The sequence below is a fragment of the Ochotona princeps genome, chromosome 12 (genome assembly GCF_030435755.1).
Source record: "Ochotona princeps isolate mOchPri1 chromosome 12, mOchPri1.hap1, whole genome shotgun sequence".
NCBI lineage: Eukaryota > Metazoa > Chordata > Mammalia > Lagomorpha > Ochotonidae > Ochotona > Ochotona princeps.
In genome coordinates, this window is record NC_080843.1 from 36,760,653 (window position 1) to 36,783,138 (window position 22,486).

At 39.2% G+C, this 22,486-nt stretch overlaps 1 protein-coding gene across 3 annotated transcripts in view; it reads left to right on the plus strand.

The window, feature by feature from the left end:
* DIAPH3 (diaphanous related formin 3) overlaps positions 1–22,486 on the plus strand; it is a 472,570-nt gene that overhangs the window by 108,634 nt on the left and 341,450 nt on the right. For all 3 annotated transcript variants that reach the window (XM_058670671.1, XM_004577440.3, XM_058670670.1), the window contains 3 exons: positions 4,392–4,522; positions 22,052–22,126; positions 22,215–22,284. In XM_058670671.1, coding sequence (XP_058526654.1) covers positions 4,392–4,522; positions 22,052–22,126; positions 22,215–22,284 — 276 coding nt within the window. The remainder of the gene's footprint in view (positions 1–4,391; positions 4,523–22,051; positions 22,127–22,214; positions 22,285–22,486) is intronic.

Sequence of the window (22,486 nt, forward strand, 5' to 3'; positions counted from 1 at the left end):
ATTTAGGATCATGTCATTTGCAGACAGGCATAATTGATCTGTCTCCTTTCCAATTTGTATGTTTTTGTGCTTTTACTGACTCTGAGAATGGGGCGAAGTTGCCAATCACACCGTTCTGATATTTGTGATTGTTACCTGCTGTTTTTGTTCCCCCCAAATTGTACATAAGACACCATTTCCATCATTTACTCTGGTCTTTGTTCCCATGGAGCCTCGCTTCTGATGCTGCAGTAAGAGTTCTGTGTTTTTAATCTTGTTTTGCTCGCTCAAATTTTCTGCATGGAAATCCTTTTACATGTGAGACAAGAACCAACCTTGTCTTTTGTTTCCCATAACAACACATTGCCTTGTGTGGAGGATGGTTCCGTCTATCCCCAATTTGTTCACCTTTTTTTTTTTTGTCATGAGAGGATACTATGTTTTATCAAATGCTTTTTTTGCATCTATTGGTAATGTTAAGGATTTTATTCTTCAGTTTGATGTCATATATTACATTTACAGTTATTGATTTGGGAATGTTGAACCATCCCTGCACACCAGGGATAAATCTGACTTGGTCCAGGTGAATGATCTTTCTGATGCACTGTGGACTCATTTAGCTACTCTTTCTGTTGAGTTTTTTTTTTTTTTTTTTTTCACTATGTTCATCACAGGGGTATTGGTCTTTCTATCTCTTTGCATCTTCTTTCTGGTGTTGGAATTAAGGCCTTGTTGGCCTCCTAGAAGGACTCTGAGGATTCCCTCTCAGTTGTTTTGAATAGTTAAGAATTGCAAATGTGTCTTCCCTATTGATTGCTTCAGCTGGTGTGATTGCTGCCTCATCCTCTCTTTACCGAGATCATCAATGCCTGTGGTGAGCCCAAACTATGCACATGCATGAATCAGACAAAGGGTCTGTGGGGTCCTCAGAGTGAGGATTGTATCTTCCCCAGTAGTGCAGGAGAGTTCTGGGGGCCTCGCTTGCTCACCAGTGCACCTGGTATATCATGTAGCTTCGCTTGTGTTTTTATTTTGCATTTCTCTAATGACATGTTTTCACGTGATAAAGATCTGTTTGAATGCTTTTTGAAGTCTTAACTGGTTTTTAACTGGACTGCTTGTTAGTTGGAGTTTTGAAAAATATTACACCATACACAACATTTGTGACATGTTTATCCTTACCAAAGTCTATCCACCTTGAGCCCTGGGTTTGTATCTTGTGGTGCCAAGAACTGACTACCCAGCCTCTCTTTCATGGTTGCATTTGCAGTTTTAGAGGTTGTCTGTCTCCACAATAAGAAAGTGTTACTACAAAAAGGTGAATCCCCCAAGTTCAGCATTCTCTGTTGCAAAGCCTGCATATGCCTGGTTTATCATGGGTGCTACATTGCCCAGTTGGGTTTGGTGGATAGACAAACAACATGTGCATAAAGTCTTGTGTTTCTAACCCGGAAATCTGGTGTTTCCCGGCGCCTTCTGACCTCACCTGCCTGACTTTCATGAAGCAGCATCAGGCTAACCTAACTTGCATGCAGGGCAAAATCTGACCATGTAGAGTTCTGAACATGTTTCAGATGTTCCCCGTCAGTTTGGAACATACTTTCTAAATGATACCAACTTAAAGAGCCTTTTGAAAAGTGAAAAATGTAGAGTTTGGCCTCCATCTTAATATTTTAATCCTAAGTTAGTACTTTTTCATTTCATATCTTTGCTTAAAATATTTTGTGTGATTAAAATGTCTTTATAATTTTAATTTTCCAATTTTGGGTGGTAAGTTACTTTTACATATTGTACTTTATCTGTGACCTTAGAAAATTCACATCAATGGTCATATCATTTGCAGAGAGCTTTGTTTTTCCGTGATCTATCACTGGGGCCTTCAGTACACTATTGAATAGGAATGTTAAGAACAGATCTACTTCTCTAGCTCTCAATTTTAGAAGAATGGCTTTATTTAACCAACATGGTACAATTGTAACTGGAGGACTTTGATTGGAAACATGATAATCTGTTCAGTTTTATTAAAAAGAACTAAGCATTACTAAGGTTTTTGGATACATAAACTGATCCTTTGGGATTTTATTGTAAGGAACTCGGAAGCCATGGGTTTGGTTAGTTCTCATTTTGTGCACTGACCTCTTTTGGCTCAACTAAGTATTACCTATTTGGAGGATGGATGAGAAGAAGGTCCTTGTTTCAGCAGATGGCGATGAATAATCACAAATTCAAACATACGAGAATAATTACATTATTTAGACGTACTAAATATCAACAGAAATACAGGAAAGACATTAAAGGTGATTGCTGTGGTGAGAGGCTTAAGAGGCAGGACGGGTGGCCTATGTTTTTACCTCTTAACACTACCTTTATTCTTGTCCAAATGTACTTTTGCTTATTCTTAGATTTGAAAAGTAGTTACTGCATAAAATTTACCTATATAGTATTTAAGAGAAACACCTACTCATTTGAGGGGAAAAAAATCCCTACTGTAATCAGTTAAATAATAAAAAGGAACTACAAAATATTTTAACTTCCAGTATTATATTTTGCACAGAAATACTGACCTGACAGCAAGCACAGATGAGCAGAAATTTTTATACCAAGAGTTTGATATGCCAGAGAGTGAGGGACCAGTTAGGAAGTAATGAACATCAATAGTCTGTAGGCAGGAAAAAGACTTAGAATATTTTCATGAAATAATGATCAGTGATAAAAATAGCTTGTAGATAAATAGCTATCATGTATTTACAAGCAAAGTGTCAAGTTACATATAACTGTAGAATATTCTGTATGTAGGAGAAAACGGTTTAGTTCAAAACAATAGATTCGTAATTATTTGAACGCATCTTTCTTCCCACTGCTCCTGCTCTATATTTCCCCAATTTTCCTTGTTAATTACAAAAGTATTATGTGTTTTAAACCAAAAGAAAATATTGATCTATCTTCTTTGTGCAAACTAAGCAAATTCATTTTGATACCAATGACTGTCATTAGAAAAAAAGAAGGCTATTTTTACTGCTCTCATTTTTTCTCCTTTTTCATTTCCTTTATCATTTCTCATCTTCAAGAGTTTTGCTACTGAATTTTTAATGACCGCTTAGGCTAGTTTTTTTTTAATCAATAGTAATCTTCTCAGTACTAATGGTGAAAACTCAATGTTTTCTCCAACAAGGTTACAGCAAATTAATGAACAAACCCACTATCCTGTCTTCTTAGGTAGTCGGCTTTCAGGAATTTTACTTTGTTCCACATTCTCACTGTTGCTCCTCTAGGCTGTGTGTGTGGCTTCTCACCCGTGGTATCAGAGGCTGACTCTTTGGCTGTAAATCTGCATCGCTGTCTCACATAGCCTTGTCGCAGGTAACTGCGTGGTTACTTGGCTTACTTACTGCAGACCTTCGTTCACACACTCAGGTTTCAGGCTCTTGAATTCTCTCTGAAGCTTCGTTTACCATTCCTGTTGTCAGTTGTATGCCTCACACTGTGCTCCTCTCCCAGCTTCTCATGATGTCTTACCTTATGCATTATAGCACTTGTTACTATTGAACATACAGCATGTTTTATTGTTTTCTTTGTTCTCTCCCCTCCACAACCCATTTCCCCAGAATAAAGTTACGAGTGGGTAGAGATTTTCATCTCTTCATTGCTGTATTCTCAGTACTTAGGACAATGTGTAGCATTTATTCAGTAGACACAAGTCAGGGACTGATGTGTGCACTCCCAGGTTTTTGAGTCCGTGTTTCACACCTTGCAGATCTCCCTTTGGAAAGTGAGTCACATAGTGCTGCTTCATCATGCTATGATTCTGCCTGTATCGTTCCATTTTGGTTTGCAAATTACTCCTGTTTCTCTTTAGCCCTCACTTGATCTTCTCTGATCGCTGCCAGCACAGACATTTCTTCTGTGGGCCCTGGTACTGTGTCACAGCATTAGACTACACTGAGTTACGGCCTTGCTTTGTCGTTGCTGGCTTTTGTTTTGATCATTCTTGTGTCTGTAGTGCCCAGAACAAGGCTTTTAATTGTAACTGAATGTGTTAATGAATAAGTAACTTTCTTAAGGTTGTACAGGGTGCTAATATATTTAATAGAGCATTCCTGAATTAAATCTTGGCTTTTTTGTGTATGTGTGCCTGAAATATGTTCCTGGATTTCAAGTTATATCCTGTTCTACACATTTTAATTGTTCTCATATTTGCACTGGAGAAATGATTATGTTAATGCAGAGGCCATTTGATATTGATGTTAATCTTTCATGGATCTGCAGATTGTAAATTATGGATTATTGGTGAGAAGTACAGAAATCATACTCCCAGAATGCTAATCATAGCAGTTTTGTTTAGCTAGAGATGGAATAAAGTTGTTTTATGAATAATCTTTATACATGACAAATGTTTTCTGACATATTTACAGGGAAGTCTTAAGAGCAGCCGACAGATTTCACCTCAGGAATTCATCCATGATCTGAGAATGGGGCCAACAGATGAGAGACTCGTCACATGCCTGGAATCTCTCCGAGTGTCTTTGACCAGTAATCCTGTGAGGTAATTTATCTGTGCCTCGTTAGGGGACTGGGTGTTGTGCCACAAGTGAGTTATGCCACTGCTGCTGCTTGGAAAGTCTGTATCTTAAACTGGTGGTGTCGCCTTGAGTTCAGGCATCTTCGTTTCTGATCCAGATTCTCACTGATGGACACTCGGAGGCAGCAGGTGATGGGGCAAGTGCCAGGGACCTGGCAACCTGCATGGGAAGGGGATCGAGGCTCCTGGTTTCAGCCTGGCCTACCTCTGACTATTGTGGGCATTTGGAGAGTAAATCAGCAGTCTTTCCTTTGCTCTCTGGTCTCTCTTCTTCCCTAGCAAGCTAAACAAGTGAGAATCTAAACCAAGCAAGTAACAAATATCAGGACATGTTATGACATTAAACAAGTGTGATGAATGTCATTTTTGATATTTTCTTCATGATGTCTTCAGATAGGAGATATGTCTTAATTTCTCAAGGTAAAAATTGAACATGTGATATTACTTCATGTAAATATCTTCAGTAGCATGTTTTAAGCTTATTAATATATCACTCATGAATGAGGAAAAAAAATCTGGGTAGAATGCTTTAAAATTACAATTATGTTTTTAGAACAGTGATGATCCAGAAGTTATCCATTTATGTGCTGAATTTTTTAAGTGCCAAGTTTGAGTCTTGATGTTCTATATTGTGTTGTACTTGCTGATAAAATGTCATTCTTTTTTTCTCTTGTTCAAAATTCTTACAAAAACATTTGGATTAATAATGGGTCTAATTTTTTATGCCTCTGAAGGATAAATGTGTATGACATTAAAACATCATGGAATGTATTTTGATAAACTAGGCATATTTAAATGTCAACTGTCAGATGCCAGGAGACAGTATGGATTTTGAAAAAAACAAGATGCACCTAACTGTATCGCATGTGGGAAGTGTAGAGTTTGAGCGCTGGGAGGGATTTCAGCTATGTACCAATCTTGAATTAGGTAGCTAAACTAGAATATTCTTTTTGTTTTCTAAAGTTGGTTAGATTTTACAGAGAGGAGAGACAAACATCTTCTATATACTGGTTCACTCTTAAAGTGGCCACAATGGTCAGAGCTGAGCCAGGAGCCTTTTCTGGGTCTTCCACGTGGGTGCAGGGTCCCAAGGCTTTGGACCATTCTCTACTGCTTTCCCAAGCCACAAGCAGGGAGCTGGGTGGGAAGCGGAGAAGCCAGGATGTGAAGCGGTGCCCATATAGGATCCCGGTGCATGCAAGGCGAGGACATCAGCTACTAGGTTACTGCACTGTTTTCTTTTCTTTTTTTTTTATTAATTATTTTGCATTATGTTACAGTTTCATAGGCTCTGGGAATCCCCCCACGCCCCTCCCCCCTAGTGGATTCCTCCACCTTGATGCAGTATTACAGTTCAAATTCAATCAAGATTCTTTCCTTGTAAACATATACCAAGTATAAAGTCCAGCTATTTATTGTCCAGATGGGTTGAACAGTCTCTTGGGGAGACCATTTCTGGTCCGAAGTTAGAGCTGGTAGAATATCATCCCAGTCAATTAAGAGTCCCAATATAACATCAAAAGCAATTTGCAACATTATGGAATTGACATGGTTGTGAGTAACCAGTGTGTTAACAAAAAAAGAGAGCAAGTTCTTAACCACAACCTATGATTAGCCCATTGACATTTCAATTTTAGTTTTATATACAGAACCGACTGCTGTATACCTTAAAATGGCTATAAGGTACCATTCAGCTGTCTCGTGTCTATTTCTTTTTAGTATTTAGCCATTTGTTGTGTTGAAGTATAATTTTGCTGATCTTGGCAGATTTTAGGGTAATCTAGACTGACTTGTAACTCTAACAACACATTTGTCGACAATTAAGGTGCTGAACATTTTTTTGTTTGTTTGTTTTTGGGGGGGGTGTGCAGGGAAATCCCCAACACCATGGTGAGGAGTGACTAATCTTTGTGTCCCACCCAGCGAGGCATGAGCCAATCCACGCAAGCTCTTTCCTGTCAGATTCCAGGCTCTACTTTTTGTTGTTTGTCTATTTTAGGTTTTTTTAGTTTGTATGATTGTTTGTTATGAGGGGTTTTCGGAGCGATCCCGATGGTCATTGCGAGAGAGGGTGGGGGTCCAGAGGTGGAGCCAGGCTCGGACCAGAGAAAGCTCTCCTCCCTGGTCCCGAAGGACGTTTATTGTTCTTCTGTTTCTGTGGACCGCTCAGGGCTTCTGGTTGTCTTTCCGATGATGTTGGTTTCTGCACGGTAGTGTTTGGACTTCTTCCATCCCCTGGGGAAGCTCCAGATGGGGGTGGGTGACCTCAGAGTACTCGGCCTCCGAGGGCATCCAATTCCCTGTGATCTCCTAGGCAGTTGGGATATAGTCCTTGTTGCTCGTATTAATAGTTTGTGGTGAAGGTCTGGGAGTCTTCATGGTTGGGATCCAAGCTTCCTCCTTACCACCTGCTCCACCCTGGAGTGCCCTCCTGCTCCACGCACATGACCTCCTGTTAAGAGGTTGTCAGGATCTCAGCCGGTTCCCCCCTCATGCATTGGTATAGTAGTTTTGCTATTGTTTAGTACTGCACTGTTTTCTAAACTAGAATATTCTTGAAAAAGAAAATTAAACTTGCTATGAAATGTGAGATGTTAACATAAGAATTTTGGAGTTGTCAGGGTCTGCAGTATTTTTGTGCGTGTGTGTTTGTGTAGTTTTTTTTTTAATGTTGATTTATTTGAGTGGTAGAGGAAGAGCCAGAGTGATCCTGTGTGCACTGGTTCACTCCTTAAGTCACTGCAGTAGCTGGGCGGGTCTATGGCAAAACCAGGAGGCAGAAGCTCCATCTGGGTTTCCCAGGTGGGTGGCAGGGATCCAAGTGTGGACCATATCTGCTGTGTTCCGGGTGCATTAGAAGCGAGCCGTAATTGGAGTAGAAAGTCCAGGATTCGGATATGGGAAGTAAATGTCCCAAGTGTTGGCTTCCCCTACTGTGCCACAACACCCACACCAGGATAGAAAATCGTATCACTGTCGAAATTTTCCTTAAAATGTACCACTTCATGTAGAGAGAAAATTGAGAAGACACAAACATATCTTGCCAGCAGCTAATTAGATGAACGATCCATTTGGGTAGTTGGGAAGTTGTATTTGTGATGAAAGTTGATACTATCCTGTTGGGACATGTCTGCTGGTAAAGTCAGTTTCTGTTTTGTCAGTTCTGTATAGTATGTGACTAAGCCTTTCAGGGAAAAACTGATTTTCATAAGCTTTTGAGGTCACAGTTAAACCTGTGATATCACTGAGTATATCAAAGTTAGAAATCTTTATCTGTGAATGAAATAAATGGGTGAAATGAATAACGATGGCTCTTCATTGTTGATGTTGAGGATAACTATTTATTTAAATGAGCCAGAAATCAAAGTATTCTTCCCTCTCCTTGAGTTAGCTCTCTGTTCCCCCATCCATATATGTAATATTCCTTCATGTCAGTAATTAGTCATGTTAAAACTTTTGCTGTCCAGATGGTGGATTACATGAAAACCAGTAGTTACAGGCCAGATGACTTGCCGTGTTTTATGAATATTTGATTTATGTGAAGAACACGATTTTTTCTTTTAATGAGGTTTATTGATTACCCTGTATTCTCTGTGGCAGTTTTGAGTTAGTTTGGAGCACTAAGAAAAAGACCAACTTGTTTAAATTATCAAATGTAATTTTTAGTAGATCTTGACGTAGTCAATAATTACATTTGAATTATTGAATAGATGTGGGTAGAAATATGTGAAGGGGTAGACACTAACATCATTATGATTGATAACGAGTCTGTATAGTTCTTTCCTAGACTTATACATATAGCAAATTAGTTATACATATAGCAAATTAGTTATACATATAGCAAATTAGTTATAGAATGTATCTTCATTTTCTCAATTTGATGGCCCTGTCAAGGACAAGCTTTCTCTCAGAAAACCCAGTCTTACCAGATCTTTCTGTCTTGTGATTTTAGTCATTATTTTCCTTTCGTCATACTTAAAATGCACTTTTGAAGTTTATAAAAATATTCTCACTGAAGTTACATTTTTGCTAGGTTCCTAAGGAGATTCTGGTACTAGGTTTGATTAAGTTTATAACTATACAAGAAAATCATTTTGAAAAATTCTGCCAGAAAATATTCACGCTGGAATAGCCACTGAATGTCATTCCATTTCATCAGTGTCATTTTTGGAATGTAGTTTTCTGTATTTCTCATACTGAAAACACAAAGCAAATGGAAGAGCTTGACTTAGGAGTTGACCTGTGTTTTATGCTGTGTGCCATATGTGTGAAGCTAGAAATAAAAGTCATGCCCAGCAGTGAGATCAGTGAACTCATTGCTGTCGGTATGGTTGTAGGAAATTATTTCAAGACCAACAATTTTGAAGTTCCTAATTCTTTGACGTTTCAGAAAAATTAGTTTTACAAAATATCATATATGACTCTCAGTGCTACCAGAAAAACATTCACTGAATTGCTTCAAGTTGAAATACAGATTATTACAACTGAAGTTTCCATATGTTATTCCTTAGTTCTAGGCCCTCTTCTTTCCTTTGTCCCCCTGTCCTATGGCAGGAACTATCTGGAATTTCCAGTTTTCATTACCTTCCTTTTCATTACAGTTTTGCTTTGTATTGTTAAGCAATACATTATTTAGTTTTATGTTTTTTCAACTAATATAAATGGAATTATGTTCCATGTAAAATTCTGACATGCATTTTCTTATGATTCTTATATGTGTCTGTGTTGGTATGTTTGTGCATATTCATGACAGTTAAGCATTTTTCATATCTTCTATTGTGGGAATACATGTTGTAAATAGCATCTGAATGCTGTCTAAACATACTGTCTGCTTATCTCTGCCTAGTAATTTGATTTTGTATTGGTTGTAAAAGCGCATTGGGGTTTACACCTCATGCTTGAGTCTGAATTTTTAATTTTTATTACTTTGTAAATTCACCTTCCTTACTCTTCTTGTTCTTCCTTTTCTGTTTTTTTTTTTCCTTTCCTTTCCTCTTCCTTTGCTTTTGCCACATTAAAAAGAAATATTTTCACATCCACAGGATTTTATGCATTTTTAGTTAACATGTAGTAGTGCATATTGATGGGACACAGTGTGATAGTTTTAAGCATTGATATAACATGTACTGATTGAATTATGATCATTGGCATTTCAATTTCCTAATTTCTTTGCAGCTTTTAAGCTCCTATCTTTTGATTCTTTGGAAAGCAAATCAATAGATACTATCTGTAGTCACACAGACTCTGGAGCTACAACATTTGTCGTCTTTGTTATGTTATCCAACCTCCTACCATTTTCACCCCCGTCCTGTACCCTTTTTTTGCTTCTAATAATCACTATTCTACAGTTACATAAACAGTTTTCAAAGCTTAATTTCAAGCACATAGTTACAAAAAGAAGTAGAGATAGAGAAATCTTCCATCTGCTGTTTCACTCTCTAGATGGCTTAGGCCAGGAGTAAAGAGTCACTTCTGTATCTCCCACATGGGTATAGGGCCCATGCACTGGGCGATTAATGGGAAGCTGCGTTGGAAGTGCAGTATCCAAGACTTGAACCAGTGCCTATATGGTGTTGGCAGTGGAGTCCTAACAGACTGTGCCACAGCACTGGCCCACATCAATATTTTTAAAAAATTTTTATTGGTAAGGCAGGTAAGATTTATGGGAAGGAGAGACAAAGATCTCCCATCCACTGGTTCACTTTCCAAATGGCTGCAATGGCTGGAACTGAGCTGATCTGAAGCCAGGAGCCTGGAGCGTGTTCCTGGTCTCCCATGGGAGTGCAGGATTGGGAACTGGAGAAATGGAACAGCCGGGACACAAACCAGTGCCAGAATGGGGTCCTGGCATTTGCAGGGTGAGGATTTAGCCAGTGAGCCATTGGTCTGAGCTCTTTCACATCAACATTTTGTTTTTAAACTTTTAAGCATTTTTTTTTTTGAACTTCCATATATTGGGAGAACATACGATATTTATTTCCTGGGTCTGGTTTCTTTAACTTAATTCATTGGCCTCTAGTTCCTTCAGTGTTGTTGCCAATGACAGATTTCATCATTTTTATTTACTTTAATGGAAGAATAACATTCCACTGTATAGATGTACCACATTTTCTTTATTCATTCATCAGTGGTGGATATTGATAAAAATACTCAGAGCCAGAAGCTCCATCTGTGTCTCCCACATGGCTAATAGGATCCTAAGTACTTAAGCCATGATCTTCTCTCTCCAAGCATATTAATGTGAAGCTGAAGTGGAGACAGGACTCAAACTCATGCAGTCCTATGTGAGATGTGGGTATCTCCTTCCTCCGAGTGTACTGCAGGAGGTTGGAATGTAGAGTTGAGCAGGACCTTGGCACTCTGATGCAGGGGGTATTGTTTTAGTTGCTAGACTGAATGTATGCCCCTCACATTTTAAATAAGCACTTGTGACTGCCCAATTTGCCAATAAGGTTTAAAGATGACAAACTGACTTCTTTGTGTGCATTGGTGTCCTTGAGTTACTATTTGTGGACTTCTCTTCACACGATTCTGTGAATTTCTGAGAAGGGAAGGTATTTGTTTTTGTAAAGCATTAATGTGAGACTCAGAAGTGAAGAGTAGAGTGTATGTTAAATGGATTTGAACAGTAGCCAAGGAAACAGGGAAAGTTAATACATGAAATAAAGTTAAATATCTGACTCTGTGTTGATCAGTTTTGAGATAGGAGATTACATTTTGCTAGTGTCTTAAGCCATGTCTTGTGGGAAGGCTAGATGATGCGAGGTCACTCCCCATCCTCCTATTGTGGAGTACTCCTTTTAGAGCGAAGCATCCCAAATGCAAGAAGGAATATGCACTTCCCTAATGAAGTCCTCAGGTACGTGCTGAGGACAATCTGTCACTATAGTGTAACACTGAGTTTGTTCATCTGCTCATGCAGCAAGTATATTCCAAGCTCCCTAGTGCTAGGTGCCGCAGAAAACAACAGCTATATGGGAGAGAATGACCCAGAAAACTGGTAAGCACAATTAAAAATTATAATAAGAAAAATTAAGGACTTGAGGCATTGAAGCTTTTTTAAAATTTTAACTTTTTTTTTTTTTTTAGTATGTAGGCTTGTCACTGACCCCAAGAACAAGAAACTAGTTAGGAGAAGCTGAGCAGTGCTATTGGGCCTGGAGCACATTCTGTGGCTGTAGACAGCCTGAAATGTGGGAAACACCTTGGCAGAAGGAAATGGAAGTGGAGTTCAAGAGGCCATCTGAGTTTGGAAGGTGTCAGTTCATGAAGGACCTTACAGATCATAGCAGTGAGATTTGAGTTTTAAGTAAGTGGGAACCTATTGAAGAATTTTAAGCAGGAGGGCTACTCCCTGCATGAAGGTGAGCTTAGAGTAACATTGAGGATGACTTGGTGGAATGTATCAGTGGTGGAGCGAAGCTTGGGTTGATAAATTGGAGGGAGAGATTATAGAACTTGTTAATGGATTGGATGTGTATACAGATTAAAGTGAGAAATCAAGAATGACTGGATTTGAACAAATAGATCATAGAAGCATGGTTGATTGGCATGTTGGAGGGAATGTTACATGTTTGATTTTTTGGTAGGAAATATACTCCTTTTAAACTTGAAATATGTAAGTTTCACAGTGAGACATCAAGCAGCTAGATAAGTCTGGAACTGAATGGAGCAGACACTTACCTATGGTTTACTTGTGGATTGTACATGGTCTGAGAATAGATTCCAGGGTTGAAGAGCGTGTGAACATGGGAAATGAAAACGGCAGAAAATGGCTCCAAACAAACCGTGAACGGCTCAGGCTTAGGCAGTGTCCAGAAATTCAGTAGTACTTCTGAATACCAGAAAGGGAGGTAGAGCCAGAAAAACACACTGAAGATAGCAGGAACCCAGTTTAAGAAGAACCTGAGTTTAAGAAGATTCCAAAGAAGCATCTCCGAAACCACATAACAGCAAACCCCACTGAGATGTGACAGATGTGAGGATGCTTGCCTGCAAGGATTTCAGAATTCTTTGAGCCAAAGTAAACGTTTGTCTTAATTCCATTTGTCACAAAGTTTTTGAAGTACCCTGATTGTTTAAGGAAAAGAAAATGGTGCTCTTGGGTGAGTTCAAAGGAGAATGAAACCTGAACTGGCCCTTGAAAGATAAAAGCCTTTCAGTTGCTAAATGCCAGGCAGTCCTGTGGAGTGAGCATACAAAGGTGGCAGTAAAATTTATGGAATGAAGGCCAGATTATGGGATTCGTAATTAGGACTGACAGATACTGGATAGTACTGGCAAGTGTTTTGGGTCTGAACTGATGAAGAAATGCCCAAAACATGACTAATTTTTTTGGTCATATCTTAGTTGTCCAATTAGTCTTGATGTAAGATAATTCAGTTAAGGCTTTCCTAGGTGAAGGATTTACAATTTCTTATTGGGAGAAAAATTATTAATGTATATTTGTGGAGTTCTGTGTGATAATTGTGATAGATAACTGTATAATGTCCAATCAGGGTAAAATGTCTCCTCAAAATTTAGCTTTTATGTTGAAGGTTATTAGATTCTTATCTGATAATTCCTGAATGTTTGATTTGATGCAAGAAATATAATTATTAATATTTGTTTTAAGCTGAATATTTTCCTGTAATAATTTATTAGTAGACTTTAAATTGGAGGATATGCAAAGGTGTTTCTGAAAGTTTGTTGCAAATGGGTGAAAAGGCAAGTTGGAAGTCAGAAAAATTTGACATCTGATCATCTGAGTTCATCAAAATGTTCATAGAAATTACATATTACGGAGAAATTATGTGTTCCAAAAATATTTTTGGCCTCAGACTTACCCCATTTCTGCATGAACTTTTTGAAGCGTTCCTATACTAATTAACTCCAGCATTCTATCTTGCCATGTAAGGATCGAGAACTTGCTGGTGCGTTCCTTTTCATCATTCTTTTTTTTTTTTTTAAGATTTATTATTATCGGAAAGCCGGATATACAGAGAGGGGGAGAGACAGAGGAAGATCTTCCATCCGATGGTTCACTCCCCAAGTGAGCCGCAGTATGCCGGTGCTACACTGATCCGGCGCTGGGAACCAGGAACCTTTTCCGGGTCTCCCGCACTGGTGCAGTGTCCCAAAGCTTTGGGCCGTCCTCAACTGCTTTCCCAGGCCACAAGCAGGGAGCTGGATGGGAAGTGGAGCTGCCTGGATTAGAACCGGCGTCCATATGGGATCCTGGGGCTTTCAAGGCTAGGACTTTAGCCGCTAGGCCACGCCGCCGGGCCCCTTTTCATCATTCTTGTTACTCATCTGTCTCATGTGATCTTAGATGTGGGAATGAGTGACTACTTTAAATATCTACTTGTTTTTTTTTTTCCCCCCTAAAGTCAGGTTCCAGAGGATAAATACATTGTTTTGAGGCTTGGTAGATTTTATAATCAGAACATTACTTGGTTTCTGAACTTTTGATGTGGCCTTATAATTTAGTGTACTCTTGGGGGCTGGGCCATTGAATAGGATGTGGGTGTAGATTTGTTTTGTCCCACAGGGCTTGCTAATTGCTTTCTACTATCCCCTAGAATTGCTCATTTTATGTATTTAGTCACCTTGCTAAGGGTAGGTAAAAATGAAACCATAAAATAAGGTATAATTACATTCGGCATTGGTGATATATTACTCTGACAGAGAATGTAAATTGGATATGGATATAATACAATATTAGAGTTGACCTTCTGAGCGTAAGCTGTGAAATTTGTTTGTTACATGCGAGTGGTGCGTTTCTTCCCTTCCCCCTTTACAGGCAGCTTTGTATACTGAGCTTTTGCGAAATATATTTCCTTAGGCATTTATGTGATGTTATTTTATATGATTAAAATCTTATAAAGGATGCACATTCAGTATAGGAAAATTAAAAACAAGGAAAAGCAAAATGAAGAAAAATGTGTATTACTACCTGCTAAAAGAAATACTTCTGGGCCTGGCATGATAGCCTAGTGGCTAAAGTCCTTGCATAGCACGTGCCAGGATTCCATATGGACACCAGTTCTAAATCCGGCTGCTCCACTTCCTATCCGGCTCTCTGCTTGTGGTCTGGGAAAGCAGTAGAGGATGGCCCAAAGCATTGGGACCCTGAGCCTGTGTGGGGGACCTGGAAGGAGCTCTTGGGTTCGGATTGGATCAGCTTTGTCTTTTGCAGCCGTTTGGGGGAGTGAAGCAGAGGATGGAAGATCTTTCTGTGTCTCTTCCTCTGTTTATCTGCCTTTCTGATAAAAGTAGATCTTTAAAAAAAAAGAAAGAAAGAAAGAAGAAACAGTTCTTAGGGAGAAGGTGTTTGTATGCAGGATGCCTTCTTGTTTTTATTGCTGTTGACTGCTTATTTGAACATACTGCTTAAAGCATGGGATCATAAATGATTCAAATACTACTCTGAAAAGCTTAAATTTTGAAACATTCGTTCTCACAACATTTCACGTGGAATTGGAGACCTTTCATGGATTAGACTTGGGGTAATTAGATAAATCAGGCTTATAACATTAGGTAATTCTAATCTTCATGTTTGAAAGGGGAACAAGACCCTAGCATTTCTTAGGAAGTAATACACATGCGGAGTTCTTTTTTTTTTTTTTTTTGAAGATTTCTTTATTTTTATTGGAAAGGCAGATATACAGAGAGGAGGGGAGACAGAGAGGAAGATCTTCCATCCGATGGTTCACTCCCCAAGTGAGCGCAATGGTTCGAGCTGAGCCAGTCCAAAGCCAGGAGCAATTCCAGGTCTCCCACGCGGGTGCAGGGTCCCAAAGCATTGGGCCGTCCTCGACTGCTTTCCCAGGCCACAAGCAGGGAGCCGGATGGGAAGCAGGGCTGTCGGGATTAGAACCGGCAACCATATGGGATCCTGGTGTGAGCAAGGTGAGGACTTTAGCCTCTATGCTATCATGCCAGGCCCACAAAGTTCTTAAATAAGCAAACTTTGGTGTTTCTTGTTTACTGCTTTATAATTGTGTCCACACCTACTTACCTAACAATTTTTATACATTTTGAGCATTTCAAAGCATTAGGCTCAATTTTCATTGGAACTTACAATTTTTTCAGTGATATCTGTTTATTGCATAGTTACAATAATAGCATTAGCCTTGAATATTTTTTATACCATGGGGCTTAGCAAGTTTTCCCATACACATAGTAGAAATAAGATAAATGAATGAACTGACTAGTTGGAGGATTGTAAAGCATGTGTGCAGCTTTTGTTTTTACGTGTGAACAATTCTTAAAAAAATTTTCTTTTAATATTCACATAATTAACAGGGACACACACCTACGTGGGCCTCCAGTTAGGGTGGGGAGGGTCAGGCATGGAGGAAAGTGGATGGGACAATTTTTTTTTTCTGCTGTTTGCTTGGGGGAAGAGGGAGAGAGGGAGCTGCTTCTTGCTGTTACACTACATCAGTACCCAACGTTGGGAGACGATCTGTTGATGACACCTTAGAGACTGCTCTGGGTGAGAGTGCTCTGAGGGTTTTTACCTGAGTGGCTTCAATAATTCTTAGATGTTGTTGGTTTCATTGCTCAAGGGTTGAGGAAATCTTTCCTAGGTATATTGGTTGACCAGGTTCACCTAAGTGCATCCACATTCCTGGAAACATGCTGCAAAGCTCAGCCAGGAGTATGGTCCAACCGGTCCTGCTTTCTGTGCTTTGATGAGGCACTTGACATCCTCTGCTGGCCTAGTTGAGCTGGCTGTCATGTCCCCTGGGTGCATCTGGGCATGATGTCCAGACATCAACAGCTGAGGAGGACCAGTTCTGACACATGGCACTACCAAGTCAAGCTATCCATCCTGTGACTTTGTTGTATGACTGAGGTCTGAGTCCAGCAGTCTATTCTGGGAGTCTCCCAGGAAATCTTCCAGGGGTGACCTCAGATTTAACTTGTATGCACGTGCCAGTGCAGGGTTAGCTTCAATCTGTTACCTGTAGCAGCCAATGCACATGCTGTTGGATGCAGCTGCCTGGTCAGTCCTGTCTAATTCTGTATCTCTTGCAAGCCAATGGGTGATATGGCCTAGCCCAGCGAGCTACCACAGACCCAGTGCTCAAAAATTCCAGTGGGTGCTATGGCCCAGTAGGTGCGATCTCAACAACCCCCACTAGGCCTGCCCTCAATGTGGCTTAGCTTACCCAGTCCCACCCCACCCATAGTTCCTGTCTTCCACTGTCAAACAGGCCCTCAGCTGCTCCCACTCCAATATGTGCTCAGATTCCCTTCTCCAGACAGTCTGCAGCCCCAGTTTATGTCCCCACTGGCCCATGTCATTAACCACACCCAGAATGCTCAGTGCTGAAAGTTTGTGTATGGAGCACTATGACAAGAAAAGGAAAGCAGAAACATACCAACCTGTAATCTCAGTGTATCAGAAAATCCTAGAATTGTTCAGTGAGTTCCATGTTGGCACAATTCAGTATAAATACACAGTGCTATTACTCTGAAAACTGGAAAGTAGATAATATTTCTGTGAGTAGGGATGATTATGAAGTAGGAAACTCAGTTCAGTTTGCTCATTCAGGTTGATGGCAGAACCTAGTTCTTTGCAGTCACGTGGTGGAGATTGCTGTTTGCTTTGTAGCTGTCAACTTGTAAGCCATTCCCAGCTTTGTTAGTTTCCTCACATTCCTTGGTTCTTGTTTCCCTTCTTCCATTTCATAAGCACTGAAGTTGGGTTGAATTCCTTTTAACTTTGAACACTGCTCTGTCTCAGGTTACTGACCTACAAAAGGTTTTCGGCTTTTAACAGGAATATGATTGCATCACACCTATATGGGCAGTCTCCCCATTTTAAGCTATTTGGCTAGTGACCTTAATTTTCCTTTAGTCATGCAGTATTTTCATAAGTTTAGGGTTTAGCATATATGTGTGTTTTGGTGGGCAGGGGTGAGTTATTCTGCCTGTCTCATAGAGCTAGCCTTTGATAGATTCTTGCAGCCCATTCCATTGTGAATATAGCTTTTCAGGATCAAGCTGTCTTCCATCTATCTGGTTTTACTTCTGATACAGCTGGCTGTGATGTTTAGCTCTGGCCATATCTCATGTATAATGCCTTGAGGTGTATTTTCTCCTGCTTATAAACCTCTCTTCCTTTCTCTGATTTTGCCTTCAGGACTTAAGTCCGACATGAGCTGCTTTGACATTCCCAGGAGAGGCTGATATTTTATCTTGTCCCCATAGTACCATAATCACAGCAATTTATTCTATTATGGAAATAATTGTGTTCAACATTTGTTTCAGCCACCTGTGCGTGTGATCCTTTCAAGGTCAGAGAACGTATTTTGCTGATTTTTGTATTTGTCTTAGCTCATACAGAATTGAGCATACAGTGAGCCCTTCTGAAAGGCTGACTGACTTCATTAATTGAACACTTGAGTTTTAGTAGTAATGAAGCATCCCCCTTTGAGCAGCAGTCAATCAAGTGCTAAAGTGTGATGTAGGACAAGGACTCCGATTCATCATCCTTGGCTCAGATGGATAAATACCACTTCTGAAATTAGAATTGATGCTTCTCACACGAGGCTTGAGACAGGCTTAGCATTGCCTCACGTAAGATGGCTTCTTTTTGAGACTTTATCTACATATATCAAGAGTGCAGGCCTTGGTTTTAACATGCCTGGATGGTTGTTTCTAGGTGACTGTGGCCTCTCTTGATGTGTTCCTTCATTTATAACAGCTGAAGGAAGGTTCAGATTTCATACTAAAACTGTTTGAGTACTTAATCCATTCCAGTGCTAGCATGATTAAGAAATGATTCCTATCTTCAGAAAAGAATGTACCATCAGGTGGCCCTTTGGCTCTGGGGTGTCTATCTGGGTTCTAATTACCTGTGATCTACTTTGTCATTCTCCTCAGTGCATCCAGAAACAAGGGAATGACTTCGTGGAGTGGTAAAATTAGGTGGGTTACTTTGTGGAGAAAAATGCAATAGGATTGGTTCCTTTTTGCTAGGTCTGTTGCCTCTGTTGCTGTCTGAGCTGATTGTCTGCTTCATAAGACCTCCAGCGTGTCAAAACACACGTCAACACTTGGCATTTCAGCCGCTGTCTCTGGAAGCCTTTCAAAGCCTAAGCTGCATTTGAGCTTTTAAAGGTGGTTTTGAACATTGTAGTGCCCCATGCCACGCCTCTAATTTCAGTTCTGTTGTCTCTGAGTTTTCTAATAGTTTGAGACTTCTACTGCAGGCTGTTTACCTGGTAGTACATTTAGTTTTCCTTGAGGCAATTAAAGAGTTTAGTATTGGCTGTTACTTAACGTGCAGGGGAAGATTTTGTTAAACTAGTAATTCACGCTATTTTTTTTTTCCTGTCCTGAAGTGATTTTTCCCCCTCTAGTATGAATGTCATACAGATCTGTCGTTCCTAGTCACGAAGAAGCAGCATTTGCACAGTGCTTATTCAGCCAGACGTACAATTTATAGTTAAACCACAGAATGCCTCAGGGTATTGTACTGTCAGGCGCAGAACAAATACTGTAGATTTTGTTTCCTGAAGATTGATCATCTGTAGATGGGTTGATCATTTTTTCCATGTTGTTTCTTAGACAATGATGGGAAATTTTTTTCTTGTGTAGAAAGCTACGGATTCCCATAAACTCCTGTTGAGGCTGCAGACCTGCCTATTCGATATCACCTTTATCAAGAACACCTGTTCTAGAAAAAAAAATAGGAAGTGCTATCTACTTGGTCTTTAAAAACAATGCTGCTCTAAAGAGTGTGGGTGGGGTGGAGGAGGGTTGGTAAAACACTTGGAAATGGTTCATATGTGACAGTTTAATACAACAGTATGTTTTGCAGATTCTTAAGAAAACAAAGGGACTTTTTATGCTTAGTTACTTGTGTTTTCATTAGCTTGTTTTTGATGTTTATTACATTAATTCTTTGGTTCTGAAATGTGGTATCCTTTTTCTTGTTTGCTGTGCCTCTATTTTCCTTTTATATGCTTGTGAAATGTGAAGTATTATCTGGTTTTTGGAAGACTGTTGTCTACCAGTGTGATTTTGTTAATGTTGAGAAATTAATTCCCACTATGAATTAAAAGATAAGGATTTGGCACAATGTCTTTTCATATGCACATTATGTTTTATAGGTAATTAGTCTATATGTAGTATGTGAATAGGTATAAGTGTTATATATTCTGTAGTTCTTTAAAATTTTGTTATATATTCTGTAGTTCTTTAAAATTTTGTAGTTGAGAAGAGTTACCTGGGATATTGAGACATAATTTGAGATCTGTGGCTTGTGCTACTCTAACTGTAATTTTTAGGGATGATAAATTTTAAATATCTGTGTTCTATTAATTAATCAGAGAAGAGAGCTAACTGGTTTAGGTGGGTTGGTGTGTAGCCTGAATGTTATAATGGGTCACAACATAAGCATATTATCTACTGCAATTTTTCAGTAACATAATTTAAAAGTTCTTTGCATATTTTTGTGTAAGGCAGTTTGGTGAATAGTAAGCATATTCTTTTTTTTTTTAAGCATATTCTTTTCAATGAAGTGAGAGCAGTATGAGTAATGTCAAACATTTATATTAGCTTTAGAATATCTATATGAATATACTTTCGAATCTAGCGATTATTGTAAAATGACTTCAAACAAAATGGAAGGCCCACTGTGAAGTACTAACACAGGCAGGTCTGGTGAACAGACTATCTTCATGCGTCTCAATACCAGTCTAAGTAATACTCTCAAATTACTTCTTAGCTATTTGATTTCAAGCTTCCCTGCTGCATGTGAAATAAGAATAAATACAGAATAGGATGTCAACAAGGCAAGCAGTTAAGTGGGATGCTGTAGGTGTTTCCATGCAACATAAAAGCAAGATTTGAAATGCCTACAGGTAATCTGTCTGGAGCTGATAGTGGAGAGCAAACTCTTCATTTTTGAAGTAGCATTCTGGTTTGAAACCAGCGACTTCTATTTAACTTTTTCCTCACTTAACTATAATGGCAATCTTCAATCTTCTACAGGGGAGTATCGTTGCTGTTTCAGTGCATCCTTGCATTAGTTATTTCAGGGCTTTCAGTAGACAGAGGAGTGATGAGTAAAATGGCCTGATAACAGACTGCTTATCCAAGTAGCATATTTCTCCTTTATAAAATGAGAAATCCTCAGTATTTTTAGGTGGGCAAATGGTATTCATAGAAGTAGGAAAATTAAGAGGGTAGATTTTCATATTTGTATTGTTATGAAAACATCGTGGATTTTATTTATTGGAAATGTGATGCATCTTAAAGAAAATGACATATTTCTAGTATGACTTTTATTCATAATGTTCAAAGAAATTTTGATTTTTTTCCAATATGCTCAAACTACACATACCTAAACTGAAAACACATACATAAACATGTATACAGAGAAACACACACACTCATTCATTATTTTGATGAGAGTATTACCATTATTATATATATTAGTAGATGTTTTCCAAAGTACCATCGATGAAAGGTGTTTATTTCTTCCAAGGTAGTTTTGCTGCAACTGGGTGAGTGGTTGTGCAGTGAGAAGCATGTCCTAGATATAGAAGTTGCCAGGAGTGATTAGTGAGTTTAGGGAACACAGTTGAAATTTTAAAGATTAATTTTGTTAGCAGTACATGGGAAGGAGACGGAGGGGTGGCGGGGTGGCAAGTGCTATCGCATGTTTGTTGTGATACATTGCCCAGAAGCCAGGAACTTAGTCTGGGTCTCCCTGGATCCCAACAACTTTAGCACTGCTTCCTCCCAGGGTGCACATTAACAGGAAGCTGGAGTTGGGAGCTGGCACTGGGAGTTCGGCTCAGACACTCTGGTGTGGGCTCTGGGGCATCTTGGCCTTTTTAGCACTAGGCCAGATGCCCAGAGTAGGTATAGTTCAGTCAGGATAGAAATACTCATTTTAAAAACTTTGAAATACTTGCCTCCCCCTGTCTTTATTTAAATTAACTAAACTTTGATACTTAAGAAGTTAACATCTGTAGGAGTGAGTTTCAGTGTTTTTGAGAAATTCTCTGAGAACATCTCTTTTGAACATTTTGGGTAACTTGTCACTGTTGGTGTGACTTTGCATCTTCCCTGTTTATGGATTTTTTTTCTCCAGTTTGTGTTCTGAGTAGCCTAAAGTTGGGCATATCCAGTGTTATCTGATAGCTGGCTTGTAGCCAGATCTGGGTGGATGATTGGGTGAAGTGCTGACTTACAGCGTTTGCCAATGTCCTTGGTGTAAAGCCTTTGGCCTTGGGTGACTGGACACAACCAGTGTACAGAGCATGGAGGAGGAAGGGGGCCGAGTGAGCTCTTAGAAACCCATGTGAGCTGACTTCAGCACACTAGTGCATTCAGTCAGTTACCATGAATGAGCACACTTCCAGTGTTCTGTAGTTCTGATTATGAGTACGTCAAGTATAAAATAATTGTGAATCTGTGTATTACTGATATTCCAAATAAGAATGCTGACAACATATGACTAATTACTCCTTTCATGTTTTTCAGTTGGGTCGAAAGCTTTGGATGTGAGGGTCTTGGAATATTACTAGATATTTTGGAAAACCTAATTAAAAGAAAAACGTAAGTATTGCTACTAATTGCTTTTGAGCAAGCTGTGTTTGTATATCCAACTTTAATGCCAGCAATGGTATGTTTTATGTTAATACAGACAGGACAACATTATAAAGAAGAATCAACACAAAGTCGTACAATGTCTAAAAGCCTTGATGAATACACAGGTATGTGCATAGTGAATTAGCATTTGTCCATATTTCTATGTATAGAAATTCATGTGTACTTAATATGCATTGCCCTGATGTACTTAAAAGTACATAACAAAAACAAAACATACAGTATTGGGTTCTTTTTTGTTTTTAGTAAATACAGTTGTCTTGCAACAGGAGAATATGGTAAATGATTGGACACTCTTATGAGGCTTAA